The 20,728-nt window shown below is 38.4% G+C and overlaps 1 protein-coding gene across 2 annotated transcripts in view; it reads right to left on the bottom strand.

Moving 5' to 3' along the window:
• Positions 1-20,728, bottom strand: part of PRRG1 (proline rich and Gla domain 1) — a 146,190-nt gene that overhangs the window by 41,031 nt on the left and 84,431 nt on the right. For both annotated transcript variants that reach the window (XM_038587162.1, XM_038587163.1), the window contains exon 3: positions 16,033-16,193. In XM_038587162.1, the coding sequence (XP_038443090.1) occupies positions 16,033-16,193 (161 nt within the window). The remainder of the gene's footprint in view (positions 1-16,032; positions 16,194-20,728) is intronic.

The following is a 20,728-nucleotide window of genomic DNA, read 5'->3' as shown; positions in this document are numbered from 1 at the left end:
AAAGGCAGGCGCCAAACCGCTGTGCCACCCAGGGATCCCAACAGTGAAGTTTTAAATGGAAGAAAATGTATACGAGTTTTTATGCCCAAAAGTGCCGGGAGATCTGCCTAACATCAAGGAACAGGAGTTTAGACTTTCAAACTAGAGTGGTTAAACAGAGCAGGGTCTTTTTAGACACCTCATCATTTTATGGGACCTCAAAATCTGGTGCAATACTTCCATGGAATCCTTGGATTTTCACCACATCTCTTAGAAGAACATCTTCTGGCAAATTAATTGTAATAAGAAGCACTGATGAGTTCTGAAATTATGTATTTTTAGTGTAATCATAGGTAAACAGTATATATGGAGGTTAAAAAGGGTATCACTAGCTAGATATTGTTGCCCACAATATGCAGAGTTACATTAAATCTATGGTGCAAATGACTGTACAAATAACCAAAAAAAAAAGCGGGGGGGGGGGGGGGAGCATTACTCTCACCAGTACCCAGTCTATGAGGGCAGGTCTGAAAACCAGTAATTGGCAGTGGGACAGGAAACCTGCTGAGGTTACTTCAGGTCAAGGTTAACAGACTGCTGGCATGGGTAAGAGAGACCCACACTGGAATGAATCCACTCCTTGGTAATACACAGTGTGAAACCCTCCAAATTAAGTTCTAATCATAACCTGAAAAAAATAACTAAGACTACAAAGGATTTATAATCTACAAAAGGGCTCAAATGCCAGAGAATAAGACACCAGTAATTTTAAAAACAGTATCAGCAATTTAATGAATAAAAACTTTAAATGGTCATATAAGTTTTTTCAAAGGGTCCAAGATGGTGACATGGGTAGACCCTGAAACTCACTCCTCCATGGACACACCAAATCTACACCTACATATAAAGCAATTCCTCCTGAAGAAGAACTGAGGACTGCCTGAATAGCTTCTGCACAACAAAGGATGGAGGGACCACATATAAAACAGCAGGAGAGAAAAAAAAAAAAAATCCAGAACTCCCACCTCCTACACTGTGTAGGGAGGAATAGTACTGAGGGATCAGAAACAAGATTTGTCTGCCCTCGGGCACAGAAAAGAAGGCACAGTTTAAACAAGCAACTAGAATATAAAGGAACTAGGCCTAGAACTCTGCCAAACAGGGAAGTTTCCCTGCTGTTTTGGTTGAAGCAGCTGGTGAGTGCAACTGTTTACATTCCCTCTCCACCTATACTGCACAGATGGGAGCAGGATCTTACCCCCTAGCCAACAGGCTGCGTAGTGAGTCCTGAGCCTCTAGCCCACACCAGCACCAGCCTTCCTGCTAAAGCGGCCCTAGCATCACATGCACTACTGGACAGTGTCCACCATAGCTCTAGTCATCTTACCAAGGCAACACAGGTACCAAGCATCCCAGGACACCCTAGCCTTGCACCCACTTCAGCTCCAGAAGACTTTCCAGGGTACCCCCTATTAGAGTGCCCTAGGATCTTCCAGACCACACCTGTTATAGCTCCCCCTATACTGCCAGGGTGACCTCTGCCCAGAGAGCCCCAGGACCCCCCAGCCTGTGCTCACTTCAGTTCCAGCTGTCCAGAGCAGGGTGGCCCAGCCTGGAGTGCCCTGGGACTCGCAACACATGACTGTTGAAACTCCAGCCACTCAGCCAAAGCTGCCAGGAGCACGCAGTCTACACAGGGGGATGTTGCTACAGAAGGCCATTCAAGTTTGTAGGTAGATATTCTGCCTAATTCAGACACAAACACACAAAGTCAAACAAAATGAGGAGACAGAGAAATAAGCTCCAAGTGAAAGAATGAGACAAAACTTCAGAACAAGAGTGAAATGAAACAGATAAGCCATCTACCTGATAAAAAGCTCACAGTAATGGTCATAAAGATGCCCACCAGGCTAGAGAAGAATGTATGAACTCAGTAAGAACTGCAACAAAGAGACAGAAAATATAAAAAAGTTTAAATCCACTGAAGTATAAAGTAAATGAAATGTAAGATACACTAAAACATTCCCTTGGGAATGTGTGGTTCAGTCGGTTAAGTATTTGACTCTTGATTTCAGCTCAGATCATGACCTCCAGATCATGAGATCAAGCCTCACATCGGGCTCTGTGCTCAGTGCAGAGTCCTCTTGAGGTTCTTTCTCTCCCTTTGCCCCTCCTGTCTCTCTCTTTCAATAAGTCAATGAAATCTTCAAAAAAACCCCACACAACAGTCCAAAAATATTTGAGACACAGTAAAAGCATTTCTAAGAGAAAAGTTTAAGTGATATAGGTCTATCTCAAGAAGTAAGAAAAATCTCAATATAACCTTACACCTAAAGGAACTAGAAAATGAATAAAGCCCAAAGTTAGTAGAATAAAGGAAATAAAATCAGAGTAGAATTACATGATGTAGATACTGAAAAAAGAAAAGATCAATGAAACCAAGAGCTAGTTCTTTAAAAAAATAAACAAAAGTGATAAACCAATAGCCAGATTCTTCATGGGAAAAAAAGGACAGAAATAAGATCAGAAGTGAAAGAGAAGTAACAACTGACACCACAGAAATACAATTGATTATAATAGACTCCTATGAAAAATCATATGCCAACCAACTGAATGCATAAATATCTAAAAATCTATAAACTTATAAAAGTGAATAAGAAAGAGAAAATCTGAAGAGACTGATTACTCATGAGGAAATCGAATTTTGTAGTCAAAACACTCCCAACAACAAAAGTTCAAGACCAAATGGCTTCACAAGTGAATTTTACCAAACATTTCAAGAAAAGTTAATCCTTATTCTCCTCAGACTATTCCAAAAATTGAAGAGGAAGTAACACTTCCAAATTCATTCTTTGAGGCCAACATTACTCCGATATGAAAACCAGACAAAGACACTAAAAAAAAAAAAAAAAAAGAAAAGAAAAGAAAGAAGAAAGAAAAAGAAAACTACAGGCCAATATCCCTGATGAACATAGATACAAAAATCCTAAACAAAATATTAATATTGGCACACTGAAATCAACAATACATTAAAAGGATCATTCACCACGATCAAGTGGGATTTATTCCAGGGATATAAGGATGGTTCAATATTTGCAAATCAACTGATATACCACATTAATAAAACAAAGGATATAAAGTATATGACCATCTTGGGGCACCTGGGGCATCCAGGGTCTTGGCATTGAGCCCCACATCGGGTTCTATGGTCCGCAGGGAGTCTGCTTTTCCCACTCCCTCTGCCTCTTCCCCTATATGTGCTTTCTTTCTCCCTCAAAAAATTAAATCTTTTTAAAATTGTTATTTAAATTCAGTTAATTAACAATGGATTATTGGTTTCAGAGGTAGAGGTCAGTGATTCATCAGTCTTCTATAACAGTGTTCATTACATCACATGCCCTCCTTAATGTTCATCACCCAGTTACCCCATTCCCCCACCCCCCTCCACTCCAGCAACACTCAGTTTGTTTCCTATGGTTAAGAGTCTCTTATGGTTTATCTCCCTCTTTGATTTCATCTTGTTTTATTTTTTCTTCTCTTCCCCTATGATCCTCTGTTTTGTTTCTTAAATTTCACATATGTGTGAGATCATATAATTGTATTTCTCTGACTTATTTCACTTAGCATAATACCTTCTAGTTCCATCCACATCATTGCAAATGGCAAGATTTCACATTTTTGATGGCTTAGTAGAGTTGTGTGTACGTGTGTATCTATATATACAGATACACACAATGAGCATAGAGTTGAGGGTCCATTTCTGGGTTCCCTGTTCTGTTCCATTGATTTATATGTCTATTTTTTGTGCCAGTACCATATTGTCTGGATAATTACAACTTTGTAATAGAGCTTGAAGTCCAGAATTGTGATGTCACCAGTTTTGGTTTTCTTTTTCAACACTCCTTTGGCTACTAGGGGTCTTTTCTGGTTCCATAAAAATTTTAGGATTATTTGTTCCAAGTCTGTGAAATAAGTTGATGGTGTTTTGATAGGGGTTGCATTGAATGTATAGCTTGCTCTAAGTAGCACATTTTAATATTTGTTCTTAAAATCTTTTAAAAAATTATATGATCCCCTACGACCCAGCAATTGCACTGCTGGGGATTTACCCCAAAGATACAGATGCAGTGAAACGCCGGGACACCTGCACCCCAATGTTTATAGCAGCAATGGCCACGATAGCCAAACTGTGGAAGGAACCTCGGTGTCCAACGAAAGATGAATGGATAAAGAAGATGTGGTTTATGTATACAATGGAATATTACTCAGCTATTAGAAATGACAAATACCCACCATTTGCTTCAACGTGGATGGAACTGGAGGGTATTATGCTGAGTGAAGTAAGCCAGTCGGAGAAGGACAAACATTATATGTTCTCATTCATTTGGGGAATATAAATAATAGTGAAAGGGAATATAAGGGAAGGGGGAAGAAATGTGTGGGAAATATCAGAAAGGGAGACAGAACGTAAAGACTGCTAACTCTGGGAAACGAACTAGGGGTGTTGGAAGGGGAGGAGGGCGGGGGGTGGGAGTGAATGGGTGACGGGCACTGGGGGTTATTCTGTATGTTAGTAAATTGAACACCAATTAAAAAAAAATAAATAAATAAATAAATTGAAAAAAAAATTATATGATCATTGCAATAGATGTAGAAGGATTTGACAAAATTCAATGCCATTCATGATAAAAAAACCAACCAACCAACCAACCATGCTCCTTAAAGCAAAAGCAAATTCCCTGGCCTCATGGAGACCTGTGGACCCTGAACTGTGAATTTTAAAAGTAAACGTTTTTATTTTGCAGTAATTTTAGATTGATAGCAAAGTTGCAAAGATAGTATAAAACATTCTCCTATACTCCTCAGCCAGTATCCACTAACATTATCAATTTACATTGGAATAGTATATGTGTTAGAAATAGTGAACCAATACTACTAGTCTGTTACTATTAACAACAGATTTGGATTTCACTAATTTTCTCATTAATGACCTTTTGATCCACATTGCATTTAATCATCATGTCTATGTAGTCTCCTCCGGTCTGTGACAGTTTCTCAGTCTTTTTTATGATGACAGTTTTGAGGACTCTGATATTTTGTAGAATGTCCCTCAATTTGGATGTCTATGATAATTTTCTCATGATCCCACAGGGGTTATGGTTTTTTGGGGAAAATATCATAGAAGTGAAGTCTGTTCTCATCACATAATATACATGACTTATCACTGATGATGCTAACCTTGATCACATGGTCAAGGTAGTATTCACCAGGTTTCTCCATGGTAAAGTTATTTCCCAGGACTTCCTATACTCTATTCTTTGGGAGCAGATCATTAAGTCCAAACCACACAAGAATGGCAGAGAATTAAGCTCTGCCTCCTAGAGAGGGGAATATTTGCATATATAATTTGGAATTCTTGTGTACTATATATTTTTCTCACCTATTTATCTTTTCATTCATTCATATCATTGTGGGCTCCTATGTATTTACTGCATGCTTTGGGTTATAATCTAATACTACATTATTTATTCTGTGACTTAAGTGTTCCAACTTTGACCACTGAGACCTCCTTTAGGTTGGCTCCTGTGTCCCTTTGACATGCTACCATACTTGTTTGTTTTTAGCACTTCCTTACTTTTTAGTACTACAGTATGCTCCAATTCATCTTATATTCTCTCTGCCCCAGCCCAGGCCATTTCTCTAAGGAGTCATGGTTTCTTTTACTGTGGAATAGTATTAGAAACCCAGATCTGGGTGCTAAGTAGAACTATGCAATTCTGACAAGTTGCCAACTTGATTTTTATGCAATCTAGTAAAGTTTGAGGAAAACTATTTTGAAAAGTCAAGCACAAATAAACTAGAATACATGAAGAAAAGTTCTGAAACCGTTGTTTTAAAGAATTACTTGTATTTTATTCATGTTAGTTCAAAATTTAACGTTCTAACATGCCAAGCACTCTGATGGGCCAAGAGAGAGGAAAAAAAATAGAAGAGATGAAATAATGATTCCTAAATAAAGTGACTGTAATTGAAGACCTAAAAGCTAGAACAAAATTTATTTTCTGAGAGCATTCTCTGTGCCAACCATTAAGCTAGATGCACAGCCTCAAATCTAATGCTGTAGGTATAATTTTTACTTTTTAGAAGATACAGAAATTAATGCCTAGAAAGGTAAAATGTTTGCACAAAGCAATATAGTCGGTAGGTGGCAGAGTTGAGACATCAAGTCCACGTCATTCTCAAGGCAGAGGATTGTGGCAGCGAATTCTGAGGACTACTGCCTATGTGAGATTCTGTGTGTTATGTATGCTGTCTCTATCAGATATCAAATGCCACAATGGAAGGTCAGCTTATTCACTGTTTAATGTCCTATGTCTGTTATATAGCAGGTACTCCGTAGATAAATCTGATTAAATGTGACCAAATTTCTACATGGAAGAAATGTAGAATGAGAACTGTGAAGAACAATACATTTTCTTCCACTATTATGTTATAATTAGACTTGTGTTCCAATTAGGTAAAAAATTACTGCCAAAACTCCCACCCCATCTTACTGAAAGAATACTTCTAAATTAACACAAGTCAGATTTGGCAGTGATGAAAATAATCTACCAATAAACCTGAGTGATCAATTTTAATAAACAAAAAGATAGTTAATATGTAGTCTAAGTGTAGAAGCAAATTCCAAAAGTCAGTCATTTTCTTCACTGCCAGAATTAATCAATCATGAATCTCAAAAATGAAACTGTGTTGTTAAGTACTTCTTAACACAGAGCAGATCCTTAACATATAACAAACACTATTCTGAAACAGATCAAGGATCGGAATGCTACTTCTATTACACTTATTAAACCAAAACACTTTGGGCACACTTTATTGTGAATGGTATGGTTTTAATGGTATAAACTAACTTAGATGACAAGGACTTTAAAATTAAGTCCACATCTATCAGCTAATTTGTGAGCAAGTGTTAAATCACTACCTCCTATGAAATTAATGTAACTCATAATATTCTAATCCATTTATTCTTCATTCATTCATCAAGTATTTAAATAATTCCTATTATGTGCCAGTACTGTTTTATATGCTAAGGACCACATCTATGATCAAAACAGAAAAGAAATGCAGTTATCATAGAGCGAACAGTTCTTGAGGGAGAGCAACAATAAAATCAACAGATGTCAGATGATGGTAAGTGCTGGAAAGAAAAATAATTCACTGAAGGGGCAAGAGGTTGTAATTTAAGGTATGATACGTCCTTGCTGAGAAAGTAAACTTGACCTGAGAGTGGTGAGGGAGCTCACACATACATATCTGAAAGAGGAAAGCACAAGTGCCAAAGTCATGAGGCAGGACATGCACTGTGTATGTGTAAAGAGCCAAAGGAAAGCCATAGCAAAGTGAATGAGGGGAGGAGTGTCATAGGAGATGTGGTAAAGTAATAACCACAGCCATAGTGAAGGTGTGCAGTGGAGAGGGATGGGGACTGCCTGTATAGTGCCTTGTGGGTGACTCAGAGCACTCTGATGTTTACTGAGTTAGATGGAACATCATTACAGAGAAGACACTTTAAAGGATCACTCTAGCCTGCTGTTTTGGGAATCAACTAATGAGGAGGGGGCCAAGAAAACATTCAGATAAGAGAGTGATGATGGCTCGGATGGAAAGTGTAACAAGTAGAGAGAGGTGAAAAGTGGTAAGATTCTGAATATATTTTCATGTTAGAACCAAAACTATCAGCAGATGGAATGTTTATATGAAACAGAGAGTAAAGTCAGGGGTAACAACAAGGTTTGGGGGCTTAGCAAAGAGTGGATGGACAGAGTTATCACTTACTGAAATCAGAAGCGCTGTGGTAGAAGCAGATTTTGGGGGAAGGGACATGAATTTTTTATGTTGGAAGTAAGAATCTCATTGAATTCCAAGAGGAGGGATCCCTGGGTGGCTCAGCTGTTGAGCACCTGCCTTGGGCCCAAGGCAAGGCATGATCCTGGAGTTCGGGGATGGAGTCCCACGTCGGGCTCCCTGGAGCCTGCTTCTCCCTCTGCCTGTGTCTCTGCCTCTGTGTGTGTGTGTGTGTGTGTGTGTGTGTGTGTGTCTCATGAATAAATAAAATCTTAAAAAAAAAAAAGAATTCCAAGAGGAGATACTGAGTAAGCAGTTAGTCACATAATTCTGCAGTTCACGGTAGCCCTTCAGGATATAAATTTGGGAATCATTAGCATTTCAAACCATGACACTAAGAAACCTCACCAAGGGAGTGAGTACAGACATACCAGTCTCAAGATATGAAGTAGTTGCTGAAGCAGGATGAGAGGTGAAGAGTTGTTTTCTTTTTTTTTAAGGTATGTAGACTACTTATAATGAATCTATAGAGAAGGAAGAAAGGTGATTGCTGAAGCTTGCAGAGAACTGCTTGAGCAATTGTTGAAGGGGTTTCATCTTCTATTTGATTCAAAGACTGTTGAAATGCAGCTTCCTATCTCTGTGGGCAGGAAAGGATACAGAGAAGCACTGAGATGCATAAGGGGCAGAGAGGTAAGCATTAAAATCACTGTTAATCTTGAAAGAAAGAAAAGGAATCAGAGGGGTAAGGTAGTAAGATATACAATTAACACATTAAAAAGCAATACCCTAGGATGCCTGAGTGGCTCAGCCATTGAGCATCTGCCTTTGGCTCAGGGCATGATCCTGGAGTCCCAGGATCAAGTCCCACATTAGGCTTCCTGCATGGTGCCTCCTTCTCCCACTGCCTATGTCTCTGCCTCTCTCTCTCTCTCTCTCTCTCTCTCTCTCTCTCTCTCTGTGTGTGTATGTGTGTGTCTCATGAATAAATAAATAAAATCCTAAAAAAAAAAAGAAAGAAAAGCAATAGCCTACTAAACACATATAGGACAATGGATTTATATCAAGAATACATAAACAACTCTCAAAACTCATTAATGAAGGAAAACAATCCAGTAAGAAAATGAGCAAAAGACATGAAGGAAGATTTTACAAAAGAGAATATTTAAACTGAAAATAAACACATGAAGAAACGTTCAACATCATTAGCCATTAAAGAAATGGAAATTAAAACCACAATGTGATATCACTATACACCCATCAGAATGACTAAAATAAAATAAAAAAACACTAACAATACCCAGTACTGGTGAGTATGCAGAGGAACTGGATCACTCAAATATTGCTGGTGGAAATGTAAAATGGTCATTTATACAATGACAAATTAGTTTGTCAGTGTCTTTAAGAGCTACACATATACTTACCATACAACCCAACTGTACTTCTGGGGATTTACCCCAGAGAAATACAAACCTATGTCCAAAAAAAACCCTGCAAACAAAAATTCACAGCAGTGGGACGCCTGGGTGGCTCAGTGGGTGGCCGTCAGCCTTCAGCCCAGGGCGTGATCCCGGAGTCCCAGGAATGAGTCCCACATCAGGCTCTCAGCGTGGAGCCTGCTTTTCCCTCTGCCTATGTCTCTGCCTCTCTCTCTGTGTCTCTCATGAATAAATGAATAAAATCTTAAAAAAAAATTCACAGCAGCTTTATAACTAATAGCCAATACTGCAAACAACCCAGATATCCTTCAATGAATGAATGGTTCAATAAACTATGGTACATCCATACTATGGAATATTAGTAATAAAAAGGAGTGAACTATTGATACATACAACATCTGGGATGAATCTCAAAAGGATTATGCTGAGTATAAAAAGCAAATATCAAAAGGTTCCATATTATATAATTTCATTTATATAACATTCTTGCAATGACAGAATTACAGTGGTGGGAACAGATTAGTGATTAATAAAGGTTAGGCATGGTGGTGGGGGAGGGGGTATGTGACTATTAAGGGCAGATTTTGTGGTAATGAAATAATTCTGAATTTTTTTTTAAATTTTATTTATTTATTTATGATAGTCACAGAGAGAGAGAGAGAGAGAGAGGCAGAGACACAGGCAGAGGGAGAAGCAGGCTCCATGCACCGGGAGCCCGACGTGGGATTCGATCCCGGGTCTCCAGGATCGCGCCCTGGGCCAAAGGCCCGCACCAAACCGCTGCGCCACCCAGGGATCCCAATTCTGAATTTTAACTGTAGTAGTGGTTACAAGAATTTACACAAGTGATAAATTGGCAAAAAATTATACATACAGATTGTACCAATGTCAGTTTCCTAGTTTTGATATTGTAGGACACTTCTATGAGACATAACCACTAAAGAAAACTGGGTAAACGCTACAATGGGACCTATTATCTTTGCAATCTTTGGTGAATCTTTAATTAGCTCAAAATAAAAAGTTTAAAAAAAGAATGCATCTGAAAGTGTAACTTTGACCATGAGATTTCTTAGAACTCACATCAAAATAAGTATGTGGTTCATTAATTTAAAAAAGTCAATAGCTTAGGGCATGAGTGTTCATAGCTTTAGCTGTAACAGCCCCAAATGGAAACCCAAATGTCCATTTACATACAATAATACACTACTCAGCAATAAAAACAAAGGAACTATTGATATGTGCAATATGGATGCATCTGAACATAATTAATGTTGAGTGAAAGAAGTCAATGCATGATTTCATTTATAGAAAACGCTAGAAAATTTAAGCTACAGTGACAGAAATCAGATAAATCATTGCCTGGGGAGGTGGTGATTGTGGGGAGATATAGAAGGAGGAATTATTATGAGGCAAGAAGGAACTTTTGAGAATGATGAATTTGTTTACTAGGATTGCTATGGTTTCACAGGGGTGTGGATATGTTAAAATCTATCAAATTGTACACTTTAAATATGTCAATTGTAACTCAGCAAGGTTTAAAAAGTCAATAGTGCACACATACACAAATAATAACCGGTTAGAATGTATCATGGAAAAGAGTACGGCATTTAAAATAGCAACACAGTAATGCTTAGGAACCCACCTAAGAAATGTGCAAAACTTGTATGATGAAAACTATAAAACATTCCTTAAAGATAGAAATGTTGATTTCAACAAAGAGAAAGATCTCTTCTTGGAGAAGGTGATTTAGTATCTTCAAGATGTTAGTTATCCTTAAGTTACAGACTGAAAGAAATCCCAATAAAAATATTGACAAATTATTTTTTCTGGAGTTAGACAAATTTATACTAATAACTAGCTCTAATTTATACTAAAATACACTGAAAATTCTCAATAATAAAAAAGTATGGTATTGGCATTTGAGAATGATGGACCAATGAATTAGAGTATAAAACCTGGAAATCAATTAAGTATATATTGTAATGAGCTATATGACAAAGGATAACTAAAATCACTGAAGCAAAGAGGGAATTTATAAGAAATGGTCTTTGGACAACTGAACAGCTATGTAAAAAAAGTTGTATCCATAACTCACACCATACATTCAAGAATAAACTGTGAATAAGTCAGAGATCTAAAGATATAAAAACTCAAGTATATTATAAGAAACTGGGATTCCTCTAGGACCAGGGTCTAGAGGAAGGTTTTTTCACTATGATCAAAAGTTCAGATTCAATAAAATGTGTTTAATTGATGGTTACAATGAAAATGGGGGAAAAAAAAAACAACTGCAGGGGCACCTGGGTGGCTCATTCAGACAGCATCCAACTCTTGATCACAGGGTCAGAATCTCAAACCCCACATTGGGCATGAAGCCTACTTAAACACACACACACACACACACACACACACTGCATTAAAAAAACCAACAAAGCAGAGGTGGCCAAGTGGCTTAGTGGGGTAAGCGTCTGACTCCTGATTTTGGCTCAGATCACGATTTCAAGGTTGTAAGATTGAGCCCGGAGTCAGGCTCCTTAATAAGATTCTCTCTCCCTCTCCCTCTGTCCCTTGCCTCGCTTTTGTACTCTCTTTAACTAAATACATAAAATGATAATGTCAAAAAGACAGAGAAGCCTGTTTGAAGAAACTTCCATTAGCCAAATTTGGGAAAATTTAAGGGATTATAGCTCACTGAATAAAGTAATCTTTGAGTCTGTGCTAAAAGAGAGACAGACAGATAATGGGAAAGTTCCTGCCCATACTGGAATGCCAACCAAAAAATGTATATATGATGGAGTTAGAAATCACCATTAAGCAATTATAATTTAATTGATTTAGTCAAGAATCATCAATAGCATATGTTAAAACTAGTGGGTAATAGTCTGATGAAGAATAAAAGATTAACATAGTTTCAAAATATCTTTTCACTAAGATAAGGTAAGCACCTTTCCATTAAAGGAGAATGATAAAGCAGGATGAAATGCCATTAGCTTTATGAAAAGGATAAAATATCTAAAATTTGTGTTTTTTGAAGAAAGATAACATCAAAAACTAAGCTTTGTTTTTAAAACATAAACTGGTTTTAATTAAAAGCTGCAAGGTATAGAGCATTATTTACACTACAATCCTACTGCTATTTAAAAATTATCATGCAAAAAAATTCATAAAAATTAAAATTATGTATGCATTAAAAATAGACAATACATACCAAAATCAGAAAACTGATAGTGCTAAAAATTTAAAAGATTTTATTCATTTCATGTTACTATAGTTTCAATATCTTTACAATGAATATATATTAATTTCATAAGATGAGAAATATAAATGTGTAAAATAAATAAGGACTAAGCAGAAACAAGGAATAACAGCTGGAAAGAAACTAAAAGGCCCAAAGTGCTTTGTGACTGCATGATGAGCTTATGGATGATTATTTTTTCATTTTAAAATGTGAGATTTAAGTAAGATTTTTTAAAAAATATTTTATTTATTTATTCATGAGAGACAGAGAGAGAGAGGCAGAGACATAGGCAGAGGGAGAAGCAGGCTCCACGCAGGGAGCCCGATGTGGGACTCAATCCCGGGACTCCAGGATCACACTCTGGGCTGAAGGCATGTGCTAAACCACTGAGCCACCCAGGGATCCCCAAGATCTTTAAAAACAAAACAAAACATTAGGGGATCTTGGGTGGTACAGTTGGTTAGGTGTCCAACTCTTGATTTCAGCTCAGATCAAGATCTCAGAATCATGTGATCTAGCCCTGCATCAGGCTCTGTGCTCAGTCTGCTTGATATTCTCTCCTTCTCCCTCTGAGCGTCCCCCTACTCAAGCTCTTTGTGTCTCTAAAATAAAAATAAATAAATAAATTTTAAAAAATAAAAATCACTTTAAACAATCAAATTTTTAAAATGGGCAGAGAACCTGAAAAGACATTTTGCCAAAGAAGACCTACAGGTAGCCAAGAGACACGTGAAAAGGTGTTCAACCACTCATCATGAAGGAAATTCAAATCATAACCACAATGAGATAGCACCTCACACCTGTGAGATTGGCTAGTAACAAAAAGACAAGAAATAATGTGTTCACAAGGATGTGGAGAGAAGGTAGCACTGTTGCACTGTTGGGGATGTAAACTGGTACAACCACAATGGAAAACAGTATAGATGTTCTTCAAAAAATTAAAAATAAGGGGCTCCTAGGTGGCTCAGTCCGTTAAGCATCTGCCGTTAGCTCAGGTCATAGTCACAAGCCCCACATGGGGCTCCCTGCTCAGCAGGGAATCTGCTTCTCTGTCTCCCTCTTCTCCAGACCTCCCCCCTTGTGCTCTCTCTCAGATAAATAAATAAAATCTTTAAAACAAATTAAAAATAAAAATATTATATGATCCAGTAATTTCACTTTAGGGTATTTATCTAAAGAACACAAAGACATTAATTTGAAAAGATAAATGCATGCTGATGTTTATAATGCTGTTTACTTCAGCATTATTTACAACAGTCAAGATACAGAAGCAACCTAAATGTCCAATGGTAGGCAAACAGATAAAGATGTGGTACACAGAGAGAGACACACACACAGGAATACTACTCAGCCATAAAAAGAATGAGATCTTGTCATTTGCAACAACATGGACGAACCTAGAAGACTATTAAGCTAAGTGAAATAATAAATGATGCTGAGAAAGACAAATACTACATGATTTCACTTACATGTGGAATCTAAAAAACCAACAGATCCTTAAATACAGATAATAAACTGGAGGTTGCCAGAAGGGAGGTGGGTCAGAGATGGGCAAAATATATCAAGGGGATTAAGAGGTACAAACCCTCAGTTATAAAATAAATGTTACAATGATGAAAAGTACAGCAAAAAGACTATAGCCAATAATATCATAACAACACTATATGGTGACAGAAGAGGACTACACTCATGGTGGTGACTATTAAGTAATCTATGTAGTTGTCCAATCAATATGTTGCACACCTGAAATATAGTATTGTATGTCATAATTGACATACAATTGAAGTATAATTACTTCAATAAAAAATATAAAAAATAATCTTATAGCTTATCAATTTATACACTGACTTTGCTTTTACTATGAACACTAGACTCCAGCGATGATGCTTCCCTGATTGTCTCTCCTTGAGTTCCTTCCTCTTTTCTAACCTAACAAAAGTTCAATACCCCTTTCTCTGGGGCACCTGGGTGGCTCAGTGGGTTAAGCATCCAACTTGTGATTTCGGCTCATGTCAAGATCTCATGGGTTTTAGGATTGAGCTCAGGGTCAGGCTCATGCTCATGGGGAGTCTGCTTGAGATTTTCTCTCTCTCTCTCTCTCTCTGCCCCTTCCCCCACTCACTCTTGTGAGTTCTCTCTAAAATAAACAAACAAATCCCTTTCTTTAAAACTTCTGGGGCCATCTGGGTGGCTCAGTCAGTTGAGCATCTGCCTTCAGCTCAGGTCATGATCACAGAGTCCTGGGATTGAGCTCTGCATAGGGCTCCCTCCTCAGGGGGGAGCCCACTTCTCCCTCACCCTTTCCCCCTGTTCGTGCTCACTCTCCCTCCCTCACTCTCTCAAATAAGTGAATAAAATCTTTAAAAAACAAACAAACAAACAAACAAACAAAAACTTCTGTAACACAAGCACCTGGATAGCTCAGTTGGTTAAATGTCCAACATTTGGTCTTGGCTCAGATCATGATCTTGAGATCCTGGGATTAAGCCTTCCATCGGGCTCTGTGCTCAGCAGGTAGTTTGCTTGAGATTCTCTTTCCCCTTCTGCCCTTCTCCCCTGCTCGTGTGCATGCTCTCTCTAAATAAAATCTTTAATTTTTTATTTTTTATTCATTTATTTATGATAGTCACAGAGAGAGAGAGAGAGGCAGAGACACAGGCAGAGGGAGAAGCAGGCTCCATGCACCAGAAGCCCGATGTGGGATTCGATCCCGGGTCTCCAGGATTGCACCCTGGGCCAAAGGCAGACGCCAAACCGCTGCGCCACCCAGGGATCCCCTAAATAAAATCTTAAAAAAAAAAAAAAAACTTCTATATCTGTTGTTTCTGAGACATACCTAATATCACCTTTTAGCACATCTGACATCACTTGTTTAGCAACCAGTGTTATTTTCATGGTCAGTGCCCAAGAATGGATCTTTATATAATGGCTATGTCGGGTATTGTCATTTCCAACTCCAGAGCAGTTCCACAGAATTTAGACCACTGCCTTTGGCTTTCCCACCCCTGCTGTCCTTGAATAGCATGCCATCTACAGTAAAGAGAGGTAAGGAGGAGTATTCTTAGAGTGGGGAGAGGAGTTCAAAGATAGATAGGTTTTTTTGTTTTTGTTTTTGTTTTTTTTGTACAAGAAGTCAAAGATTTTAAAACAGTGTCAATATCTCTTAGGTTCCTTCACACTTCCTCACTGATTAGGCAAAGTGAGGTGATGATATTGGTAACTTTCCCCATCAGAGCCTCGTGTGAAACAAGCACTTCCCCCTTGCTAGGATGATCAATCTCCGCTCAGCAGAGTCCTGTGGGAACAGAGCCCTCAAAGCCCGACCCACACAGACCCACACATGGGGAAGCGAACCTGGCTCTCCTAGCCAGGTGTATTCTTAGATGCCACTTGCAGAGTTCCTCACAAAGGTAATTTGTGATCAATTTGTAACTGAGAGCGATGCACACAATTCGGGAATGCAGACTGCAAACGTACATCCAAAGGTAGGCAAAACTGTGAACGTTTCTTACAAATTGCCAATACACTTACAGTTTTCTCAGTATTTTCAAAAGCTTCTCTTGCTTCTTCAAACGTGCAGATTTCTTCTTTGCATTCACGATCAATGTTGCCCTGTCTTATTTCTTCAAAAAGTCCATTAGCTCTTGGGTAGCGTTTCAATACTGAATTGGCTTTTTCTCCTGTGAGGAAAACTAAGAAGAGAGAAAATCAAAAGCATAAAATTATCATTTGAAAAACATGTGGAAGCTTCGCATACAAGGTGGAAACTGCTAGGTGCTCTTTAGAAAACACAACCAGCATCCTAAACCTCTTCCCCTGAGTCAGCAACGAAAGTACGAAAGTACGTATAGCTCCAAATCGCCACCTCTGCTGTCTTCCTCCTCCTGTGAGCATGCCCTTTGAGTAGCACTTGCCCTGGGTAGGGACAGTGACATAATTCACAGTTAGATTCAGACTTTAGCACATTCCTGTCAGCCATTGGTATTTAAATATAGTAATAGTGATTCCACTACTTATACTCTTTGTTGTAAGTGGATGCCCCCAGGCATTCTGCTGTTGGGCACTGGCAACCAAGTCAAAATCCAGTCTCCAGACCAACAGTCTTTGTTCCCCTAAATAAAAATAAATAAACCTAGTAATACAGACCCAGAGAAACCTTACTTATATGAAAAGAAGAGCTGAAAAAAAAAAAAAAAAAAAAGGAAGAGCTGGCAAAACAGTATCAAGAAGTTAAGATGAATTTGGCCATAATTCATTCCTAGGAACACTAATAATTTTGCTCTAAATATACTTAAGTTAAACATTGTGATATTTAAATATATCAAACCAGTTTCACAGTCCTCCAGAAAGTTCTTCCACGACTTATAGAGGTATTTCATATAAATACTCAAAATGCACATTTATGATATCCAGTAAAATAAATGAGGCACTAGTTATAGGGCACAGTCAAGAGAAATTATCTTTAATTTTACATATTCATTTTAAATTATTTAATTTTTAAAGTGTCATTCATATTTCTTTGTATATGTAAATATGATGCTACAAGATTTTAATCTCTGTTAATGCAAAAAAAATCATAAGTTTCTAATCTTAATGACTTCTAACATAAGAAAGGGCACATTACAGATCTTTTTAAAATGTTAAAGTCTACATTTTACAAAGAATATTTTAAAGTAAATGAAAAACAGTAAGTGTTCTTTTTAAAAATGGTAACAATAGCAATGAATTTGTTACCTCATTATAGAAATGCGTATTTCACTTCACAGAAGATATGGATTCATTACTTAGGATCCTTTAAAGTATCCATATTGGGGCAGCCCCGGTGGCGCAGCGGTTTAGCGCCGCCTGCAGCCCAGGGTGTGATCCTGGAGTCCCGGGATCGAGTCCCACATCGGGCTCCTTGCACGGTGACTGCTTCTCCCTCTGCCTCTCTCTCTCTCTCTGTGTGTCTCTCATGAATGAATAAGTAAAATCTTTAAAATAAAAAATAAAATAAAAAAATAAAAATGAAGTATCCATATCGATACCAGCTGGATGACACCTATACTATGTTAAAAACTATGGCAGGCCTTTCATAAGAGTTTCCTTCCTTCTATACCTCAGAAGGATAACCATTTATAAAAATTAATTACAGAAAAAAATTAATTACAGAGTCAAAGAATATCATTAAAAGAAATTGTAAAGAATAAAAATTGTGGCAAGTGCTAAAAAACAAACAAAAAGGGTACTGCTGAGTTGGAGAAAAACCGTGAAATTTGCTAGTAGTACTTCTCAGAGCTGTAGCCTCAGAATCCCCTGGAGGACTTATTATCACTGAGATTACTGGGCTCAGCTCCCAGAGTTTCTGATTCCACAGATCTGAGGTGGAGTAAAAAAATGCATTTCTAATAAGTTCCCAGGTAATGCTGGTGCTGCTGGTCTTCGTCTAACTACCACAGTTTAAGAAGCACTACCTAAATGTGAGCTCCTTAGAAAACTAGTTCTGAAGGAGTTCATGGAATGTTGGCATTAACAAATGTAACAAGATCTTTTACTGCAGGACTTTTTAGGGACCTTAACGTATATTTAATCTACATCTGCACACCTCCAGAAAAGAAATAGGTCACATACGTTTATCATACTTATTTGATTAGGAAGCCCTTTATCAAAGGACATTTCACTGAATTAACAACTTCCTAGTCATTGGTCTTATTTATGGCCTCTGAAAGGACATAAAATTATCTTCCATATAACAGGCCACCTGATACATGAAGACAGTAAGTCATTTGCCCCAAGGCTTATTTTTTCCAGGCTAAGCATGTCTAGTTTCTTCAACTGTTGGCCCTGTAAAATGGATAGGAGTCTCTGCCCCATTTTTATCTCATAAAATACAGTGTCCTACACTCAGTCCAATATGCTATGTGTGGTCTGACAAGTATAAAACTGCTTGGGACTATCTGCTTCCTTGTTTTTAAACACAATAGAGATATTAATACAGTCTAATATATCCCTAGATTTGGGGACAGTTTTCTTGAAAACAAACCAAACAATCAACAACAACGTATCTTAAGATTTTAAGAGAAGGGCGCTGGTGTGCCTCAGTTGGTTATGTGTCTGCCTTTGGCTCAGATCATGATCCTAGCATCCTGGGATCAAGCCCCAGATAGGGCTCCCTGTTCAGCAAGGGGTCTGCTTCTCTCTCCCCCTGTGTTTGCACTCTCGCATTTTCTCTCAGATAAATAAAATCTTAAAAAAAAAAAGGTTTTGAGAGAAAAAACTAAATTCTCAGAAAAAAATTTCTTATATGCTATCTAACATGGAAAAGGGGGTCAAGGAAAACAGCTCTTATAACCAGAGAGCTGGCTAATTCAGAAAGTTAAGCAACTCTAAGATAAAGTATAGCAGGACACAACTCCTCTAATCCTAGCCTAATCAAATTACCAAGAGCATTCCACAAACACATTTGTATTTCTTGTACTGGGAAGCAAAGTAATATAATACTGAGAACTCTAGGTAGAAATAGGCTTGCAAGTAGATTTTATCCTGTTTGCCAAACAAATCTGGTCAATTAGAAGATACCACTCAGAGAGTTAAGATGGTGGAGTACCAGGGTGACCCTGAGCTTGCCTCGTTCCTTGAAGATAGCTAGAATCAATATCAAATCCTTTTGAACAGCCAGGAAATTGATCTGAGGATTAAGAAAACAATCTGCACAACTGGAGGAAGAGAACATGGCAGATGCAAGGTAGAGAGAAAAGCCGTGGTGCTTCAGAGTAGAGGGAGCCCTTTTCCTGGAGTCAAGTTAGGGAGAGAGGGAGAATGATGAACGTGTAGGAATCCTACAAGACATCATGGTGTGGGGATCCATGGGTCACACTGAGGGAGAACACTCCTCTTCCTGGAGTACATTTGGAAGTGTATATTGCCTCTCCAAGAACAAAGGGCCCACTGGGCACAATTGAGCGGCCATTAAACAGCAAGGGACAGAGGTGTGCAAAGAGGGCATACACTGTATAGAGCCTGGTGCTTCAGGAAGTGTTTCTAGTGTATGTTCTGTGCACTCTCCTCTTGTGTTTTGGCTGCTATTTCCCACAGGCCAGTCCTCTGCAGAGTTCCTCCTTGCTTGCAGTGGGGAGTGTTTGGACCATTAACTAGGTATGCTTTGATTTGTTTAAGATAAGCCTGATTTTAAAAAAAAGAAGAAAAATGATCCAAGAAAAGAGAAAAGGAGCAGGAAATATAACAAGCTTTCATAACATGCAAGACAGAAATCGAGACATAATGACAAGATGGAAGAAATCTCCCCAAAAGAAAGATCAAAAAGAAATCACAGGCAGGGATTTGCCCCAAACAGATATGAGCAATGTGTCTGAAGAAGAAGTCATAAAAATAGTAGCTGGGGGGAATGCCTGGGTGCCTCAGTGGCTGAGCATCTGCCTTTGGCTCAGGGCGTGATCCCAGGTCCGGGGATCATGTCCTGCATCGGGCTCCCTGAGAGGAGCCTGCTACTCTCTCTGCCTATGTCTCTGCCTCTCTCTCTGTGTCTCTCATGAATAAATAAATAAAATCTTTAAAAGAAAAATACTAGCTGGGGATGCCCAAGTGGCTCAGTGGTTGAGTGTCTGCCTTCGGCCCAGTGCATGATCCCAGGTCCTAGGATAGAGTCCCATATCAGGCTCCCTGTGAGGAGCCTGCTTCTCCCTCTATGTCTCTGCTTTTCTGTGCCTCTCATGAATAAATAAATAAAATCTTTAAAAAAAAAAAAAAAAAAAAGAAGAAGAATACTAGCTGGGCTTGGAGGAGCCCAATCTGCCACTGCTGCCACCACAGTTGGTACCGCTGCCACTGCTAGAGAGGGGCACGTCTTCAACTCATGCCAAGAAAGAGAAGGTGGCCACCAAATCATGCCCCTCATGTGCCAACAGCTTCCTATTGCACATTAAATCTTGTCCCTGTGGTTATGTATTAGAAGGAAACTTCTAAAAGTAAAACACTCAGAGAAATCACCAACTTTTACAGAAGTGAACAGTACCATATCTTTGAAAGCTTTGCGAATATTGTTTTTATATGAATTTAAACTAGGGCACAGTGCAGCCACAGCAAGTAGAAACATCAGTTCTGTCTTCAGAGAAGGTGCTGTTAGTGAAAGGACTATATGGTGAGGGTTTGAAAAATTTTGTTCTGGGAATCTTAAGTCTGAAAAATGAGCCTTGAGGGAGACCCAAATCTGGGGATAAGGATCAGTTGA

Source organism: Canis lupus, chromosome X (genome assembly GCF_011100685.1).
Source record: "Canis lupus familiaris isolate Mischka breed German Shepherd chromosome X, alternate assembly UU_Cfam_GSD_1.0, whole genome shotgun sequence".
NCBI lineage: Eukaryota > Metazoa > Chordata > Mammalia > Carnivora > Canidae > Canis > Canis lupus.
This window is presented reverse-complemented; position numbering and strand designations above follow the sequence as displayed.